The following is an 18,128-nucleotide window of genomic DNA, read 5'->3' as shown; positions in this document are numbered from 1 at the left end:
TCGCAGTTTTTAAGCAATAAGATGAACATAGCTCTTTGTTATTTTCTTCGTATGGAAAAGCTATGATTAAATAACATTTTGTTGTATCAAGATGATGGAAGTTCCTAACTATATTTTATAGCAATGATTTTTATGATGATGAAAATCAAAAGAGGAATTCAACTGAAGTAATTCTTAGGACATTAGTGAATTCTTTATCCATAAGCCTACATTTATGACTCTGTGTTAGTGATAGAGTGTCTTGGGAAGATGGCAATTAAAAAAACGAACAAAACCTTGACATCTATTGCCCACTTACAACATATCAGGCAAGATGCTAAGAGATTTATTCATTTAACATATCATCACATTTAATTTTTAAGAGAAAAATCCTTCTTTGATGAAGACGCTCTTCTTATAGCTGCATTTTACCAATGTGGACAGAGATACATAGAGAAGTTAGTAATTTACTTAAGGTTACAGAACTCAAAGGCAGGAACTTGGGCTCAATTCACAGCCTCCCACTTTTTAATTATGAAAACTTGAGTAAGTTACTAAAAGTTTACTGTTTAAATCTCCTAGTCTTTAAAATGGAATATTAATTGTGTTTGTCCTGCCATTGCACAGATTATTGTATGAAATTACAAGCAATTTAAAGGCTACATACACACTAGTGTTAATCATTATTGTAACATTTCATATGAATTTAGGGAATTAGCATTGACATTAATAGAAAGAACTAGAAAAAGAACCTTAATTCTGCCCCTACGTAGCTTTGTGACCTTGGAAACTTAAACTCCCAAGCCTCAGTTTCAAAAAATAAACTTTAATAAGGAGTTGAATTGGATGACCTCTAAGATACCTCTCAGTTCTGAAATTTTATGAGACTAAGAGGCATGACTAAGAGATGTGGCCATTTCTCTGTAAAATATTCACTGGAATATATCACTTCAACATGGAATTTCCTTCTGTTCCATGGAATTCTGGGTGAATTCCCCTTAGGAGATCCTAATGGTAAGTGAATGTGAGGCTGTGAGCCTGGAGGTATGAAACTATTCACACTGCATTCCTAGCACTGTAACATGAGAAGAACCAGGCATCCTAGAGGAATTTGGGGCCTGGCTAGAGTTTGTAAGATGCCAAGAGACCAGGGACAATGGTGACATAAACAAGTGAGTAACCCAGTAAGAGTTAGATGTGGATTAGTCTGAATTTATAGCAAATAAGGTCAGCTAAATTAAGCAGATTGGAAACATTCACCCTGGCAGATTTGCCATTGTGATGTCTTAAAATGAACTGTCAGCACTACTGTTTTTGTGTTCTATTCAGACAATATGGGGGAAAATCATTCCAAGAATGTGGGTTCTGTGTCGAGGTCACTTATGATGTCAAACCATGTCTGAGGCTGTTGATCTCATTATGTAAAGGTGATTGGGCTGAGATTTGCATGATGAATAAGCTGCTTTACCCAGGAAAGGTGCCGCCTGTAAGCTCAGGGTCAGGTGCTTTCCCGTCTCTCAGGTTGATAAGGTTCTATGCATTATCACCTGTGTTATCTTGAGCAAGTGACTTTCTTGCTTTTGCCCCAGTTTCTTCCTCTGCAAAATGGGGTTAAAAGTATATCTTTCACATAGAGTTGTTTTTCTTCTTTCTTTTCTCTTTCTTCCTTCCTTTTTTTTTTTTTGATGATTAAATATGTTAAAATGTGTAAAGAGCTCAGAATAGTACCTGTCTTGTAGTAAGCATTCAATAAATGTTAGCTCCTATGGTCATGATTGGTGTTATTATTATTAATATGGTGGGTGGGTCAGGCCTCACCAGTTCTTTGTGTGTAGATGGTTCTGAACTTTGGAATCAAATGCTATCACCCTGTTTTCTTCTCCAACCTTCAGCCATCTTGGTCATTATAAAGCTTCAGCTTCCTACACAACCCCCACCCCCCTTCCTCCTGGGGCCTGTGATCGTCGCCCTAGATTCTTACACCCCTCTTCTCTGTGAAATGCTGGGCTGCCTTGACAGATGATTCTTACATTATATTAGAGATAATTCTCCTATAATTGGCCCAATAATTTTAGTTAATGCACTTCTCTGACATCTTAGGAGGTTTATGTAAGGGAATTTATGCAATGAATGTGTGTTCAGACAAATACAAACAACCTTCTAGTTTATAATGTTGTCACACAACAACCTTATAAATAATGTATACTTATTTACTTATAATTTGTGTTTGTATATATTTATAATATTTATTTATAATTATGTGATTATAAATAATAATTCCCACAGAACTCTTTAACCAGGTGGAAAGTCATCACAATGTATTATGGGAAGAAAAAGGAATGGCCTCCATTAGATTTAGAATTGTCCCTCAGGTCTCTGACTGCTAAAGATGGAAAAACTAAGAAAGTGTGTTGGACTGGTAGCACTAGGTTGGGATGATTTGCTGGGAGAGGAGTCTTGAACCTGGGTCTTGAGGAATAGATATGGTGATTGGAGTAGAAGACATTAGGAAGGTGTGTGGAAGTCAGCAAAGATCAGTCCCCTGTCTAACTGGAACAGGTAAATCATCCGAACATCTCTGACTTTGAAGGAGGCTCTATTTGCCAGGACCACAGATGTTAATGGTCAGAAAGGCTTAAGAAATTGTTCAACTCAGTGCTCTCATTTTACAACTAGAACATGCCATTCCCAAGCTTACTTCCTGTTGCACAAGCTGTCTCCTGGTTATACTAGATCTTGCAAGCTTGTCACAAAGGGGCAGCAAGTCCTTTTATTTATTTATTTATTTTCAAGATCAACATGAACACATTCCTACCGCCCCTCAGCTGTTGACTCTTTATCTTTGTAGCCCTGGGAGACTTTGAAGCAAATTTCCCTTCTCTGAATTTGATGTATGTTTCATAGCTGATTTGGGGACACAGCCAGTGTGGAGAACCGCTGAGACAGATGCAGAATGAGGGACTGGGGTGAATAAAATTGAGTTCATTGCACTGTGGGGGCCTCAAAAATGTAGAAGACACAATGAATATACCCCTACACACTGCTTCTGGGTTCTCACCCATACCTGTGATCTCCAGTACCAGCTGTATGTTGCTCTCTCTTACCTAGATCTTGCTCCACACCTTATAAACCAAACTCATGATGTCTAATACCATGGTTATCATTTACCTGCAAATTGCTTCTTCCTTCTTAATATCTTATTGCTTCTTTCAGAGAATGGTACCTCCAACCAAAATCGAAAGTTGGCAGTCATCTCAGATTCTAACAAATTTCCCAAAGTTTTCATCCATCACATACAACTGTCCTGTCCATTTTAACTTCTGTCTCTCTCTCTGTAGTCTTGCATGTTCTCTCCATATCTGCTGCTGCTACCTCATTCTAGCCCTCATCAACTTCTTTCATGGAGTAGTGTGGCACCTGTTTAACTGGTTTTTCTGGTCTCAGCCTTACACCTGGCAATCCACGCTCCACACTGCAGCCACTACAAGTCTTCTAGAAGGCTAATCAGATTCTTTCACTCTCCAGCTTCAGAACTTCAGTGACCACCCCCATTGTCCTGTGGATAAAGTCCAAACTCCAGAGTATGGTATATGTGGCCTGGCTTCTTGTTAGACTCCTACCTCACTTCCCAGTTTTCCTATTTCCCTCCAGAGCATTAGCCATGCCCAGCTATTGAGAGGTCTAAGAATGAGCTGTTCTCTCTTGAACTTTATCTGCCAAGAATGTTCTGCTCCACTGAGTGTCCTCTGTACTTTTTCTGAATCACTTACACTTATCTTTCAGGACCCAGCTGAATTATGATTTCCTCCAAGAAGTCCTCCCTGCCCCAAGACTGAGTTATGCCTTTCCAATGGCTCTGGAGCGCTTGAGATGGTCTGAAAAACAGATTCTCAGAGTATGGTCCAGGCGCTCCTGAGGGTTCCCAAGATCTTTCAGGGAGCCACAGGGTCAAGCTGTTTTTATATTACTACTAAAATTAGGTGGTTAAAAGTTACACACTTAGAGTTATAAAATAAGTAAGTCCTGGGCATGTGGTGTACAGCATGGTGACTATGGTTAATAATACTGCATTGTATAATTGAAAGTTGCTAAGAGAGTAGATCTTAAAAATTCTCATCACAAGAAAAAAATTGTAACTATGTGTGGTGATGGATGTTAACGTAGACTTATTGTGATGATCATTTTACAATATATACATGTGTCAAATCCTTATGTTGCATAACTGAAACTAATGTAACGTTATATGTCAGTTAAATCCCCGTAAATAACCAAAACCAGAAACAAACAAGCCAGCACTAAAATGATATATGTGTTTTCACTTTCATTCTGTGTACAGTGAAGTTTTCCAGAGGCTATAATGACATGTGATATTGCAATAGATTAAATGCAGAAGTAAAAAAATAGCAATCCAACTGTCTTCTGTTAGGCCAGACATTAGCAAGATTTGTGTACAGCTGAAAGAATGCCACTGTTTTCACTATTTTTGAAATCATAGTTATTTTTCATAATAATGTGTTATTTTAACATGTGGTAGATTATATTTATACATGAATTAATAAATATTATCAAAATTTCTGAAATGAATATTGATAGTTATAACTCACAGAAACAAAAGTTCTTGAGGGCCCTCAGTAATTCTTAAGTCTAAAGGAATCCTAAGACTAAAAGTTTGACAACTGCTAAACTACATTATCAAACATATCACACTTTATATCATTGTATCTGAACTCTAGAAGAGAAAATTCTTGGTCATTTATATGTGAGTCCCAGGCCCAAATACAGTATCTTTTGCATAGTAAGCTCTCAGCAGTTTTGAATAAAGGACCTATATGCACATATACATGAATGTGCACACATGCAGAGTTGGAAGAAAAAAAGGCAATTTAATCTTTATTTCAGCTGGCCTAATGCCCCCCAACATGGATAGTACACACAATTAGCCAAACCAGCAGTACTCTGAAATTTTACATTATTCTTTCCTTTACTCTAGAATTACTCTAACTCTGTCCTTTTTTTTGAACTCCAGACATTTTATTCAAAAGATGTCTATGAAAACTTTTAAAGTGAATAATTAGAGCTGTATACTTGAGGACACACCACCTGAGTTCTTCTGCCTCAGTTCCCTACTGGTTGCCTGTTACCAGTCAAGTAGTTAACCTTTCTGAGACTTGGTTTCCTCACTTGTAAGATGGGGGCATTGAACTCGATGGGCTCTAAGGGCCTTTTGAAGACTCGGGTCTGTGCTTTTAATCTGCATGGAAACTCTTCTCCTTTTTTCCTTTTCAAGAAGAGTAGGGAGAATGATCCAAATCAGAGGTGCTGTGATGGGGAGGTGGAAGTTGTGCGGACGAGTGGGGGTTCTCACAGAGGCTGGGGACTAAGAATGGGCAGCAGTGGGTGTTACCGCCCTTTGTTGTTCCCTCTGTGAACCTCGTGGAACTGAGCCTGGTGATAAAGGCAGTATGGTCTAGTAGTTCAGAGTTTGGCCCTAGAACCAGACTACTTAATAGCCATTTAATGGCTTTATGTCCTTGAATAAATCACTTAACTCCTCTCTGCGTCAGCCTCTTCATCTGTCCAGTAGAGAAATTTGGGAAGATTAAACGACTACCTAAGTTATTAGAAGACTAGCTGGTAGATAGTCAGCACCCACATGTTAAGTATTGTTATTTATAATACTGGATATAAAAATCCTACAAGTAAACCACTAAATGATCATAATCCTAAATGCTAAGGAGTGAGCATCTCAGATCATTGTTTGGAGTTTAGAGGCAGATAAAGATGATTTGATTTGCTCATCCAGCACCTCTGGAGCATTGCGGGGTGCTGAAGCAAGGTCTCACATAGAGTAAGTGAGCAAAGCTTTGGGGCAGTTAGGTGACGTGGGAGGATCCCCAGGTTCACTCCTAGCAGCTATAAGTATTTGAGCTTGTCGGAGCTTCAGTTTTCCCCTCTCTAAAATGGAGAGTGTGGGACGCTTATAGTGTAGGGTAGTTGTAAGTATTAAATAAGTGCCTGGCACATAATAAATACTCAGTTGATATTAACTTCTTATTAGTTCCGGTTTATTCCCAATTCTTGTATTTATTCCTGTCTTTATTAGACTTTGATGATACGCATTTCAAACTTGTTTTGCCCTTAAAATTGCTGATTATTTCTTCTCATAAGTCAGAGGGGAGCAACTGAAGTCAAAGTCTCTAGATTTGTTGATGGAAACCATTTTCCATTATGAGATTTGAGGATCTTTCTGGGTTGAAACCACTGTCAATAGTATTTGAAGAAACTGAGGATTCGGCTGAATTTATCCCTTCTACATGATACTGAGTTCAGAATAGAACTTCCCACCTGGTCAGTTTTAGATAATACCATTCTATGTCCTTTTTATTCTCTCTTTCCAACTGACAGCCTTTATTCCAGGATGATTTTATAAGGAATATTTTTAAGTTCTAAAGACATCCCATTCAATCTTTAGAAAAGAAGCTAAATATTTCATAACACATTTCAGCATTTGAGTTTTCTTGTAGCATCAGAGTTAAAACTGTGTCAAACCATTTCATTTTCTCTTCAATCTTTCTTCTAAAAGCACTCACCATATCCTCCCTTCTGTCAATTACTTGTACCATGTTGGATTTTGTAGGTAGGAATGTGGGTAAATGTGAGTTGGTAGAGTCCAAAGCACTACTTTTAATTCCTTTTCATTTAATTGAAATATAATTCATTTACAATGTTGTGTTAGTTTCTGGTGTATAGCATAATGATTCAGTTATACATATATATTCTTTTGCATATTCTTTTTCATTGTAGGTTATTACAAGCTATTGAATATAGTTTGCTGTGCTATACAGTAGGACCTTGTTGTTTATCTATTTTGTACATAGTAGTTTGTGACTACTAATTTCAAACTCCTATTTTATCTCTCCTCCTCTTTCCCCTTTGGTAACTGTAAGTTTGTTTTCTGTCTGTGAGTCTGTTTCTGTTTTGTATAACTCCATTTCATTTTATCTTGAGCTTCTGCATCTTGGTAGAACATTAAGTACATAGATACGTGGTTAGGAAGGGTAAATTGCATTTGAGTACTATTGTGTAAAAAGTGAAATTAGTCATTTTATATAAGAACTATGTATAAGAATTAAGCAAACATGGAAGATTAAATACATATGTTGACATATATACATATAAAATTTCAATGCATATTTTTGATTCTAAGTGGAGTTCTAATTTTACCAGTTATCAGAGCCTAAACAAAGCTTCCTTGTGCGTTGGGTAAGAGGATTGTGATTACTCATTGGTAGCCTTTATTAAAGACTGGTGCCAAAGCATGTGTCTTGTTTTGAAAATTTAAGCCAGATTATTCTTAAAACTTGTGGCTGTTAACAGAGAACTGTGATCCCCTTCAGACCCACTGCTGGAATAAGGAAGTTGGGAAATCTTTGCTAACCTGCAGGTTCAGATGCTGCCCCCTCCACGTTGCCTCATCTGATGATCTGAGACGGAATTCATGACTCCCTCCTCTGAATGCCCAGAACCGTTGGTGCCCTCTTGCACTGTGGCAGTGGGGGGACTTTTCTCTCCATCCTCCCTGTGGCACCTAGCAGTGTTGTGTGCTTAGTGAATAATCAAAAAGTTTTGAGCTAGTGGCATAAAAGATCAAATTGGAACCTGTTGATTGAGAATGATTTTTAAAAATCATTTATCAAGCCCTAGATTTACTCTAGGTTTTGCAATATGTTTTCTCTTGAAATCCTCACATAAACCCAAGATGAATATTACTACCCCTCTCTTACAGGTAAAGAAACAGGTTGAGAGATATCAAGTAACTCCTTTAGTTTATATTGTTAATAAGACATGGATAGAGCCTAGAATCTAATTGAATTTTGTTTGGTTGTAGCAACTGTTCTCTTAACATTATCCACACTGGTTCACAGTAAGCATGTTTTTTTCTCTTTTAGTACAACCTCTCCTTCCTTCCCCCTACAATTAATCCTCACTGAAATGTTTTCTCAAGGCCTAATTTCTGCCAGGGACTTAGACAAATGGTTACGTCAGCTGGGCTTTCATGACGTCATGTGGTGCCAGTTAGGCTCTCTGGATTCAGTGCTGAGTCTACCCTCTTCTAGCTATGTGGCCTTGAGCACAGCTCCTCGCCTCTCCCGGCCTCAGTCTTCTCATCTGTAAAATGAGGGTGACAATAGTACCTGCTTCCCAGGGTCTTTATGAGACTCAAATGATCTATTGTATGTAGAATACTTTTTTAAATGGTCCTGGCACCTAATGAGTGCTGTATGAAGATTACTTATTGTTTCAGCTAGCATTGTTCAGCCGAGATCATTTACCATATCCTTTCATCTTGGAATACTAAGAAAGGGGTATATACTTTTGAATGGTTTAAAAAGTTCAGCAGCAGAGGCTGACCTTTTTGACTTTCAAAACTATAGTGAAAATAGTTCACGTTTTTGGTGCTTTTCAGCAGGTCGCTCTCTGAAGGCAACTAACTTGATCTGGAGTAAGTCAGACATTACACTTGATTTCTCTGTGCACCGAGAAACGTGCATTCTTCTGGGGGTGAACACACATGCCTTCACACACACATACAAACAACAAGCACCAAAAGGACATTAGCAGTTCAAATCATGGGCTATGCTACCTCCTGAGAACCAAGGACCATCTCTGTGATTAAACTGAGTCAAACTCATCTGTAATTGAGGCACTGGTAGAATGGGCTTGTTCAAGCATATAACTGCCTTAAATTTTTGGTTTAAATTTTCTATAAATTAAAAGTGAAATTTACAGCAATTTTTGCCTGCTAAAAAGAGCATTTCTTGTTAGGTGTCTAACCTCATCACAGATCCCCTTTCAGAAAAATTAACTGAAAATAGTGAATGTGAAGGAGGGAGGATTTAGAGAATTTTTATCTCAGTGCCATGACTGTGGGGCTGGCAAGAAATGTTTCTTCTCCTTCATCTGGGTCCCATAATGTGTCTCTCAGAGTGCTGTTTCTCAGGGGCAGTGTGGTAACCTGAGAGGAACAGACCTTGAAATCAGATATGGTTCAGATCCCAACTCTGCCATTAGGCTAGTCACTTATCTTCTTTGACCTTCAGTTTCCTTATCGGTAAAATGACCATAATCAGCACCATTTCACCAAATTGTGTTAACAGCACAACTGTCTACTTCCTCTTGTAAATTTCCCCTTTCCCATTTTAGAGAAATAGTTTCAATTTTAATTTGTTCTAAAAATCATGTAATTCTATAAAGTATTACCCCTAGGCTTTCAACTCCACAAGGCAGGGACCATTTCTTGTTTCCTACTGTGTTGCTGTTTTCTGGTCCCATATCTGTTGCAAGAAATGCTCTCCTTTCTGTGCTGGCTACCATGACAGCTTTTCTGAAGGGCAGCAGTAACCACCCTCGCAGTTTATAGTTTGCCAACCTAGGTTTGTCATAGAAGAGAAACAGGTAGGAAAATAAAAGAAATAATGGATATTCTTACCCTGTCATGAGTGTAGCTTTTTTTTAAGACTCGGCTGTGTATTTTCCTTGCGAATATAATCTTCAAATGTATGTTAACCAGCTGAGCCCTGGCAAATTATTTCTCACAAACCTGTAAGTGTACACTTACACACTCTTTCAACTCTTTCATTGTGCTTCTTAGTCTTTAAAGCTATTGATGTTTTAGAAAGTTTAAAAGTAAGATTCTTTAAACACACCTCATTAAGGAACTTTCAAAATGCAAATGATTTGAAAGTGGGACATGTGCTGCCAACTGGTGGTAACAGGCCAATGGCTGTTCCATTTTCTCCCAAGTAGGATGACCAAGGTTTCTTCTGTGGGTTGAAGGGTTGAATCCTGGCTAGGCTCCAATCAATAGGCTCTCAGAGCATGTATCAAACATAAGTATGGTCAGGGGCCCACCCAGAAGGAGACAATTAAGAGGGTGGCCTGGCTAACCCTCCATGTGCCCCTGGAGAGGTTGGCAGGAAGGCAGAGAAGTGTAACAGAAGACAGAGCAAAAAGGGACAGGAAGGAAAGTGGTGGTAGGAAATGACAGGAGAGAGGTTGAATAGATAAGATATGGGAGTTTGAGCGATGAAGGCTAATATGTGGCCTTTCAAAGGTTTGTAATTCATTCTGCAGCAGTGAGTTGTGCGGATGTACAATGTGCTTTTCATGTAGTGCAATGGCAGCATTGGATTGTGTCATGAAGAAAATCAGATTTTTATAGTCGTCCTTGACTCTACAGGTAAGTAAGTGTGAACTCAGAACAGTAGAGAAACAGACAGGTCAAATACTCAGAATAGAAACAAACCTGAGTATAAACAGAATTCTCATACAGACAGAATATATTTTACAAGAAAATTCAGGACTGTGTCCCAAGTCTTTATTGATTGTAAAACTTTGTTTTTAATGATTAAAATTACTTGGATTCAGTAGGCCAGTGCTTTGACATGCTTTATGTTCTGCTGAAGTTTTCGCTGCAGTGATATTTCTCTTTTTATTCCCAGTAATGTCCAGCAGTGTGCTTTACACAGAGTGGTGCTTATTAAATATTTGTTACCAGAATGACTGAGTGACCAAAATCTGTTGTCTAGGATTTGATTTATATTACAAAATAAGTAAAATTTTGTATTTTCCCCACTTTTCTATGTTGTTACTTATGTCAGCCTCATTCTCCTTCATTTATGTCAGAGAGATTCTAGCAGAGCTTCTGTAAATGAGCATCAAATATTTGTTGACAGCACTGAAATGCCTGCATCTCCTGCACATTGCTTGGCTTGGTGAATAGAGTGGCACTTACTTGGTTTCTCTACAAATAGAGTCTCATGATATGGGGATAATTAGTACACTGTCCCCTGTACAGAACACTGGTGACAGTACACACAGAAAGGGGCTGAAGAGGTGGAGAAATAGCAGGTGACAAAGGTATCAAGAATCAGACGGACTCCAATTTCGTTTGTTTTCATAATTTCTGTTTATATTCTTGTGGCTACATATGTAAGCAGGAGGGGAGGTGGGAAGCTAGAATCTCCCTAACAGGGAGGAATCCTTAGCTTTTATTACAACTTAACTCACCAGTTAAGCATTAAAAATATTAATCAAAATTAATCAAAAGGCAAATCTGAAGAATAGGTTAAGTTTAATAGGGAAATAGCATCCCAAGCCATCTCAGTGAGTTCAGATGTAGAAGCCTGTCCTTTCTCCTTTTGACCTCCAGGTGGTGGTGTTTACCCAGTCAAGGCAAGCAGATGCCCAGCCCCATTTCTTTCCCTTAGGTTCATAGCTGGGCTTTCATTTTTTCAAAATATTTTCCATTTCCACTGATGTGTTCTTTTAAATGGTCAATAAATTTTTATAACCACTATCTGAAAATTTGCAAGATTATTGTGATTTGTGCTTCTTAGCCTACAATAATTCTTTCTGTCCAGCACACACCCAGAGATAGGCATTTACATTTGTTCATTGGTCCTCTACCTTTCCTTGCTTCTTAGAACTGAGACTCAGTCACAGACATTTGGGCTGTCAGTAGAACTCATCCAAGTCCCTTTAGACACTTATGTGATTTAAAATAGATTGCCAGTTCAGTGAAGGCACCTCAACTCCATAGGCTTCTGAGTAAAGAACACTGTCTTTACAGGAGTGCTTTTAACCCCCAAAGCCAGTGAGTGTTCCTAGCAGACCTAACCTGATTTTTTGGTGAGGGGGCGCTTGTCAGACACCAGGAATGCTTCGATGATTTGAGGTCACCTTTCCAATGACACCCTGCAGTCCAATCCAAATTCCTCAAAAAAGTGTTCCTAGGAAAAAACTAAGGGAGTCATGGACAGTTTCTTTCCATTTAAATAGATTTCAATGGCAAGAAAAGTGGACATTTTATTGTACAGCATGGATAGGATGGGAGTACAGTGATATCAATTTTACCATTGGTGAAGTTTGGAATTTTTAAGATTGGCTTTAAAAAATAACCAATTAACATAATTTTCTTGTCCCTTTTTCTCCTTTTCTGTCACCAGGGGTTTGTAAACAAGCTGGATGAATTTATTCAATGGTTGAACGAAGCCATGGAAACCACTGAGAATTGGACACCACCTAAAGCAGAGACGGATGGCCTTAAACTGTACCTGGAGACACACTTGGTAGGCAAGCTTGTTTTACTCTCACTGTTAGTTAGGGAAGGATTTTAATGCACTGCTTATTTGTTTATGGAGAATACCAATTTTACTTATCAGAAGTCATTATATGCTAATACACCAAGTTTTAATGGGTAAACTGCAGAAGCTGAAATTTTACAGGCATTTCAAGTAATACTATGAAATCTAAATCCTCCATATTTCCAGCTATTTTTTTCAAAACTTATTCCAGAAAGGTGAGTAATTATTTTAAAAATACTGTGGAAAATTTTACTAGACCCTTGCTTGCTAAAGCAGAGACTGAAGGCTTTCCTTTTCTTAAAAAAAAAAAAAAAAGAAACATAATTTTGATGACCATTCTAAGCTTTCTAGAATTCTTGTAAAATTAATGAACCTCTCATTATCAAGAGGGTCTACTTTATCTGTTCTACACTGGGTTATTTTAATAAAATATTTAAAATGATGATCTCCATCATTTTTGCTGCTATGTGGGTTTTTCAGCATATAATTAATACAACTGTCATTACACTCGTCCCTGTGCACAGGGAGAACCAAGGAAGGGAAGTGGAAAACACTTGGATGAATATGCTTCTGAATATGTTAGAAGCAAGAATTATAGACTAGGGGACATTTGATGAACCTCATGAGGTTTTTACTGAATGCTTCAAATGGCCGATATCAATTATGAAGGGGTGGAAACCAAGTAGTGGAGTGTGATAAAGCATGAAGAAAAAGCACGTTGTCTTAGGAAATGAAAATTCAGGCTTTAAGAATCTCATCTTTATTCCTTTCACCGATAGCATAAAATTGACAAAGGCTATGAACACGAATCCTTGGGTACCCAGCTGTGGGGCTGATTTTCTGCCCCTCTTACACAGTTGGAATTTGGATTGAGTAAACATCGTGTGGGAGCCCTACATGGATGTGAGTTCACAGGGTTCCAGGACTGTTCCCTGTGGCATTCAGTGAGAGAATGTGGGAGGGAGAAGACAGAAGAAGAGAAGAGGGGAAGGGGGGGGGGGGTTAGTTTTTGGTGTTCGTGTTTTGCAGTGTGTTTTATATCATTGCAAGAAAAACAGCCTCAGAATCTTATTGCTGCATGCAAATCGTCTTTTGGATGATTTAAAAAAAATCACAAAACCGTGTTGTAGAGGATGAGTGTTTTGCTTCCATTTTAGAGACCTGGGTTGATAGTGTGTAAAAATGCCGGTGACCCCAACCACCTCTTGTACATGGGTTTTTAAATACTGCCCTTAGTATTCAATTCCCTGTTGAGTAGAGCCTTGATTTTTTTTTAAAAGAGGGCATTTCATAATAGCAAGATAAAGATATTCAGTGCTTTATAATGTAAATTGTATTAATTAGAATGTCAACTTTTCACTGGCATTGTTCTGACAGAAATTCTAATCTGTGTTTAAACAGGAGTATCTGAACTTTATTTCACATTAAGTGTTCTGTCTTAATTTGTCTTGATTTAATATTTTATGGAAAACACACATTTAGTTTTTGAGGTCCCAGAGGGCATGAGGACACAAAGAGTGCTTTACCTCTGGGCTGTTTATTAACTCCTAAGCCAAGCTAGGTGAGTATGAATGAAGCTCTCTCCTCTGAGAGCTGAGTGACGTGGCCTCTATGTAACCAATATACACTCACGTTCTCAAATCAGTATTACAGAGTTCCTTATTTAGCATCCCTGTGTTTGTCTCACTGTAACCCAACACTACCCACTAGAACTTTCTGTGATGATGGAATATTCTACACTGCATGTCCCATGTGGGAGCTGCTAACCACACCTTGTCTACTGAGCACTTGAAATGTGGCTAGAGCAACTGAGGAAATGAATTTTTAATTAATGCACATTTGAATTTAAATTGCCACGTGTGACTTGTAATGACTGTATTCTATTCTTACAAATTCTTGCAGAACTCTTTATAGTTGACCATAATGAATTGCAGGTGTCCCTACCTGCCTCATAATGAAATTCTCATCCAAAATGTGGAAGCCCTTATCCCCTTTGTTGTAGATCTCTCTCTACCTTAGATCCACAGCAAAGAGTCCTTCTTAAAATCTATCCCTCTTAAAGAATAATCTTGTTTCTGCTGAGTGATCAACACTTTCTTGAATGAGTTTTCTCCACCATCATGTCTGTATTGGTTGGAATAGAGATAACTTAGGAACATCTTCTTTACCTCTGTTTTGCAAATAGTGAGGGATTGTGATCTCCAGATTTGTTCGCTGTTGTTAAATCACAATCTCAGGAGCTGAAGTTATGAATACTGTTTAACAGTTACTGAAGACCTAGTGTGCATGGATCACTGTTGAGTGATGCTTAATTACCGAGTCACTGTTTTACTGCATGTCATGTCTGTTACTCTAGATACAGCCTGCTGTTTAAACATCTTTCAAATAAACTCTGAGTTACTCTGTCTCTCTGAGCATAATGTCTATCTACAGTGTCCTCCTGATCAATATTGTCATTTATATGTTTTATTGTATTTACTTACTGTGGTGCTTAGTTGATATAGTTATTCTTTTCAAAAGAAGGCAAAAAATATCTGCCTTCCCAGAAAGAAAGTATACAACTAAGCCTAGAGATTTATATTTCTAAGTTCACCTGCATAAGTCATTTCTGCTCCTTAATGAGTGGGCAAGTGACATTTACAAGATTATCTAGTATGCAGAAATAGCTACACAAGTTTCATTAAACATCTTTGTAGATTCTGTAATTTAATATTAAACCAACAGATGGGCAAGGCCCTGAGTTCATCTCCCCTGATTTAATAAGGTGTTGGCACCCTGCAATGTTTATTTTAAAGAAAAACAAATATAAAAACAGTAACAAAAGTTGTACATTTATATTTTGATACTTAATTCAATTATTTTCCACGACAGTAACCAAGGGCTTTTACCAACACAAATCAATTAAAGCTTCACAATACCTTTATCAGAATATGAAGGAGCTTTGTTTTAACTGTAAGAAATACTGTGAAATTGCGATGATACATCAGCGATTTTCCGTGATAATTAATCATCTGCTTGCAACCTGGCTGCTCCCTCAAAAATATAACTTCTGTCTTCCTAGAAAATGACATTTTCAGGAAAATGTCATTCTGGAAAGGTATTTTGTGAGCATGGAGCATATTGGACATCCCTCTTCTTTGAAAACCACTTTTAAAATAACACTGTATAATCTGTTCTTGTACCGATTCCCTTCTTCCTCACTTCTGTCCGCTTTTTTAACAGCTTCATTGAGGTATAATTGACAAACTAAATTGTATATATTTAAAGTATACAATTTTACAACTTTTGACAAGTTGACAAATGTATACACCCATGATACCGTCACCACAGTCAAGAGAGTGAGCATTTCCATCACCTCCAAAAGCTTTCTCATGACCCTTTGTCATTGCTCCCCCTCTTCCCTCTCAGCCTTTCCCTCATCCCTAAGTAATCGAGGATCTTCTTTCTGTCACTGTTTGATTTGTTTGTACTTTCTAGAATTTTGCATAAATGGGAATTGAACAATATGTTCTCTTTCTCTCTTTTTTCTTTTTTGGTCTGCTTTCTTTCACACAGCATACTTATTGTGATGTTGCATGTTTCAATAGTTCATTCATTTTTATTGCTGAATAATATTCCATTGTATAGATCAAGCACAATTTGTTTATCCATTCACCTGACAATGGACCCTTGGGTTGTTTCCCTCACCACCATTTTTACTGGCTAAAGAAACAAAAGTCACCAAAAACTACATATGAGTAGAAGCTTCATTAATAAACACACCAAAAATAGTTCTTGGCAGACTATTTAGATTTCTTTTTTCCTTTGAAAGAATTTATAGTATCTTCAGAGTTAGAATGCTGAAGAGGAGAGCAGGAGAGCAACTTCTTCCTCCAGATATGACATTTCATGTCCATTTGCTCCCGAAAAGATAACTCTCATCTCCCAAATCGTTTTTATAAGTGCCTAACTCACCAAATGGCACCACATCATATGCAATCAACTGTGGGAAAACCAGAAGTGTTTGTTTGTTTGCTTGTTTTTAATCTGTAGCCAGAGTATCCAGTAAGAGAAAGCAAAGTCAAACTGACACCAGACATCTGTGCAATAATTAGGAAAAAGAGCCAAGCACAATGGCCTGGCTTAAACTTGGGAGATAAATTTGCATAGGTAGCACCATGTCATACTGGGCAAACATGAACTGGCCACAAAGAAATAGCCTTGGAAAAACAACATTCTTAATTCAGTTTGATAAATGAGAACACATGGTGGGGAATAGTGACAGTGAGTTCATATATATTAAGCACCTGAGTGCCAGGCAGTTGTTTATGTGCTAGGAATACATGATGAATGGGTTTGGCTTCTTCCAGTTTTTTGCAATCTAAGGGAGATGACCATGGATTAGATTTAGTCATCTATACACTCGTAAATGATGCACATAATATAATTTTGAGCAGTAAACTTCTTGTAGGATAAGCAAAATACTATTCAGAGCATAGCGCAAAGTTTTATTGGTTCTTCCTCAGGGTAGGGAAGACTCAAAGAGGTAATTTGATGTAGACCTCACAGGTTATATATGTTTTGTTGTGTAGAGAAGGGAGAAGAGGTGGGAGGGAATTTTATGGGCAAGTAAGGGAGGTGAGGTGAGCCTTCTTGTGTGGCTGAGGCTGGGTTGTGTCTTGCAGGTTGGAGCCGGGTGGTAAAAGAGATGGAATGTCTTTTTAATGCGTTGAACTTTTTTCTGGGGGCAGTGGCAACTCATTGAAGGTTTGATTTTTATCTTAAAACAGAAGAGTGACCTAAATCAACTGTAAATTCGATGGGGGAAGGGTCAGCTTGGCATAGATTAACTGGAAAAATCCATGGCTTAAATGAGAAAATAACTGTGGGCATAATGGAAAATGGATTTGAGTGTATGGCATTTGAAGGCTCTGCTGGTACTGGCAATCTGTTATCAGTTTCTTTAAATGTGTTTTTTTGACTAACTAATGCATGGATAGGACACAAAATTCTGAAGGTTAATAAAGGAAGGGAGTAAAAAGGTGAGCCTCCCACCTATGTCCCCCCAGTTACCAATTCTCTTCCCTTGAGGCAACCACTGTTTCTTGTTTGTTTATATCCTTTGTGAGTTACTCCAAGCATTTGAAAACAAATGCATATATATACTTAACTTTGTTCTCTTAATTTATATGAGCAGTAATTCAAAATCAGTAAATATAGAACTGCTTCATCCTTTTGAATATACAGTGTTCCACTTGTGAATATGCCATAATTTATTTAACCAGTCCTTTATTGATGAAAACTTAGGTTGTTTGCAGTGTTTTTTGATTATTAACAGTGCTTCAGTGAATATCTTTGGATATTCATTATCTTGCATAGTGTTAGTATATTATTAAAATAAATTTAAAAAATACCTTACATGTGAAACTTCTGGGTCAAGGGTTATACATATTTAAAATTTTCATGTACTATCAAATTGTCCTTGATAGAAATTGTACCACTTTATAGTCAGCAATGCATGAGAATCCCCATTTCTGCACAACCTTGCTATTGGAGTATGTTACCACATTTGTCTCTTTGATAGTTACAAATGACATCTTGTAGTTTAATTTGTATTTCTTGTATTTTAAGTGCAGTTGAGTGCCTCTTTATATTTTTAGGAGTCATTTGTATTTCTTTTCTGAGAACTCTATGCTCATGTTCTTGACCTATTTTTCTGTTAGGTCATTGGCCTTTGGCTTTGGGATTTATGGGAGCTTTGTATATATTAAGAAATTGAGTCCCTTGTCTTTGATGTGACTAGAAAATGTCTTTAAAATAAACTATTTGGGGGGCTCTCTTGCAAAATAACATGGATATCTCAACAGTTTGATGAATCCAGGGCTAGGCAGACCTGAAGGCCAGGCTGATAAGCATGTAACAGGTCTCTACCGCCTACAAAAGCCTGTTTGGATTCCAGATATGTTCTAGGGAGTTTGCTTCTTTAGTTGTGGATGGACCAAGCCTAAGATCAGAGATGCTGTT

General features: G+C 37.8%; 1 protein-coding gene across 6 annotated transcripts in view; it reads left to right on the top strand.

Moving 5' to 3' along the window:
* AKAP6 (A-kinase anchoring protein 6) overlaps positions 1-18,128 on the top strand; it is a 563,915-nt gene that overhangs the window by 265,422 nt on the left and 280,365 nt on the right. For all 6 annotated transcript variants that reach the window (XR_006727664.2, XR_012507556.1, XR_012507555.1 and 3 more), the window contains one exon: positions 11,988-12,110. Coding sequence is in view for 3 of the 6 variants with exons in the window: in XM_010962996.3 (XP_010961298.1) it covers positions 11,988-12,110 (123 nt within the window). In the remaining 3 variants the exon portion in view is untranslated. The remainder of the gene's footprint in view (positions 1-11,987; positions 12,111-18,128) is intronic.

This window comes from Camelus bactrianus, chromosome 6, assembly GCF_048773025.1.
Source record: "Camelus bactrianus isolate YW-2024 breed Bactrian camel chromosome 6, ASM4877302v1, whole genome shotgun sequence".
In the NCBI taxonomy this organism is placed as follows: Eukaryota; Metazoa; Chordata; class Mammalia; order Artiodactyla; family Camelidae; genus Camelus; species Camelus bactrianus.
Note: the sequence above shows the minus strand (reverse complement) of the source record. Positions and strands in the feature narration are given on the sequence as shown.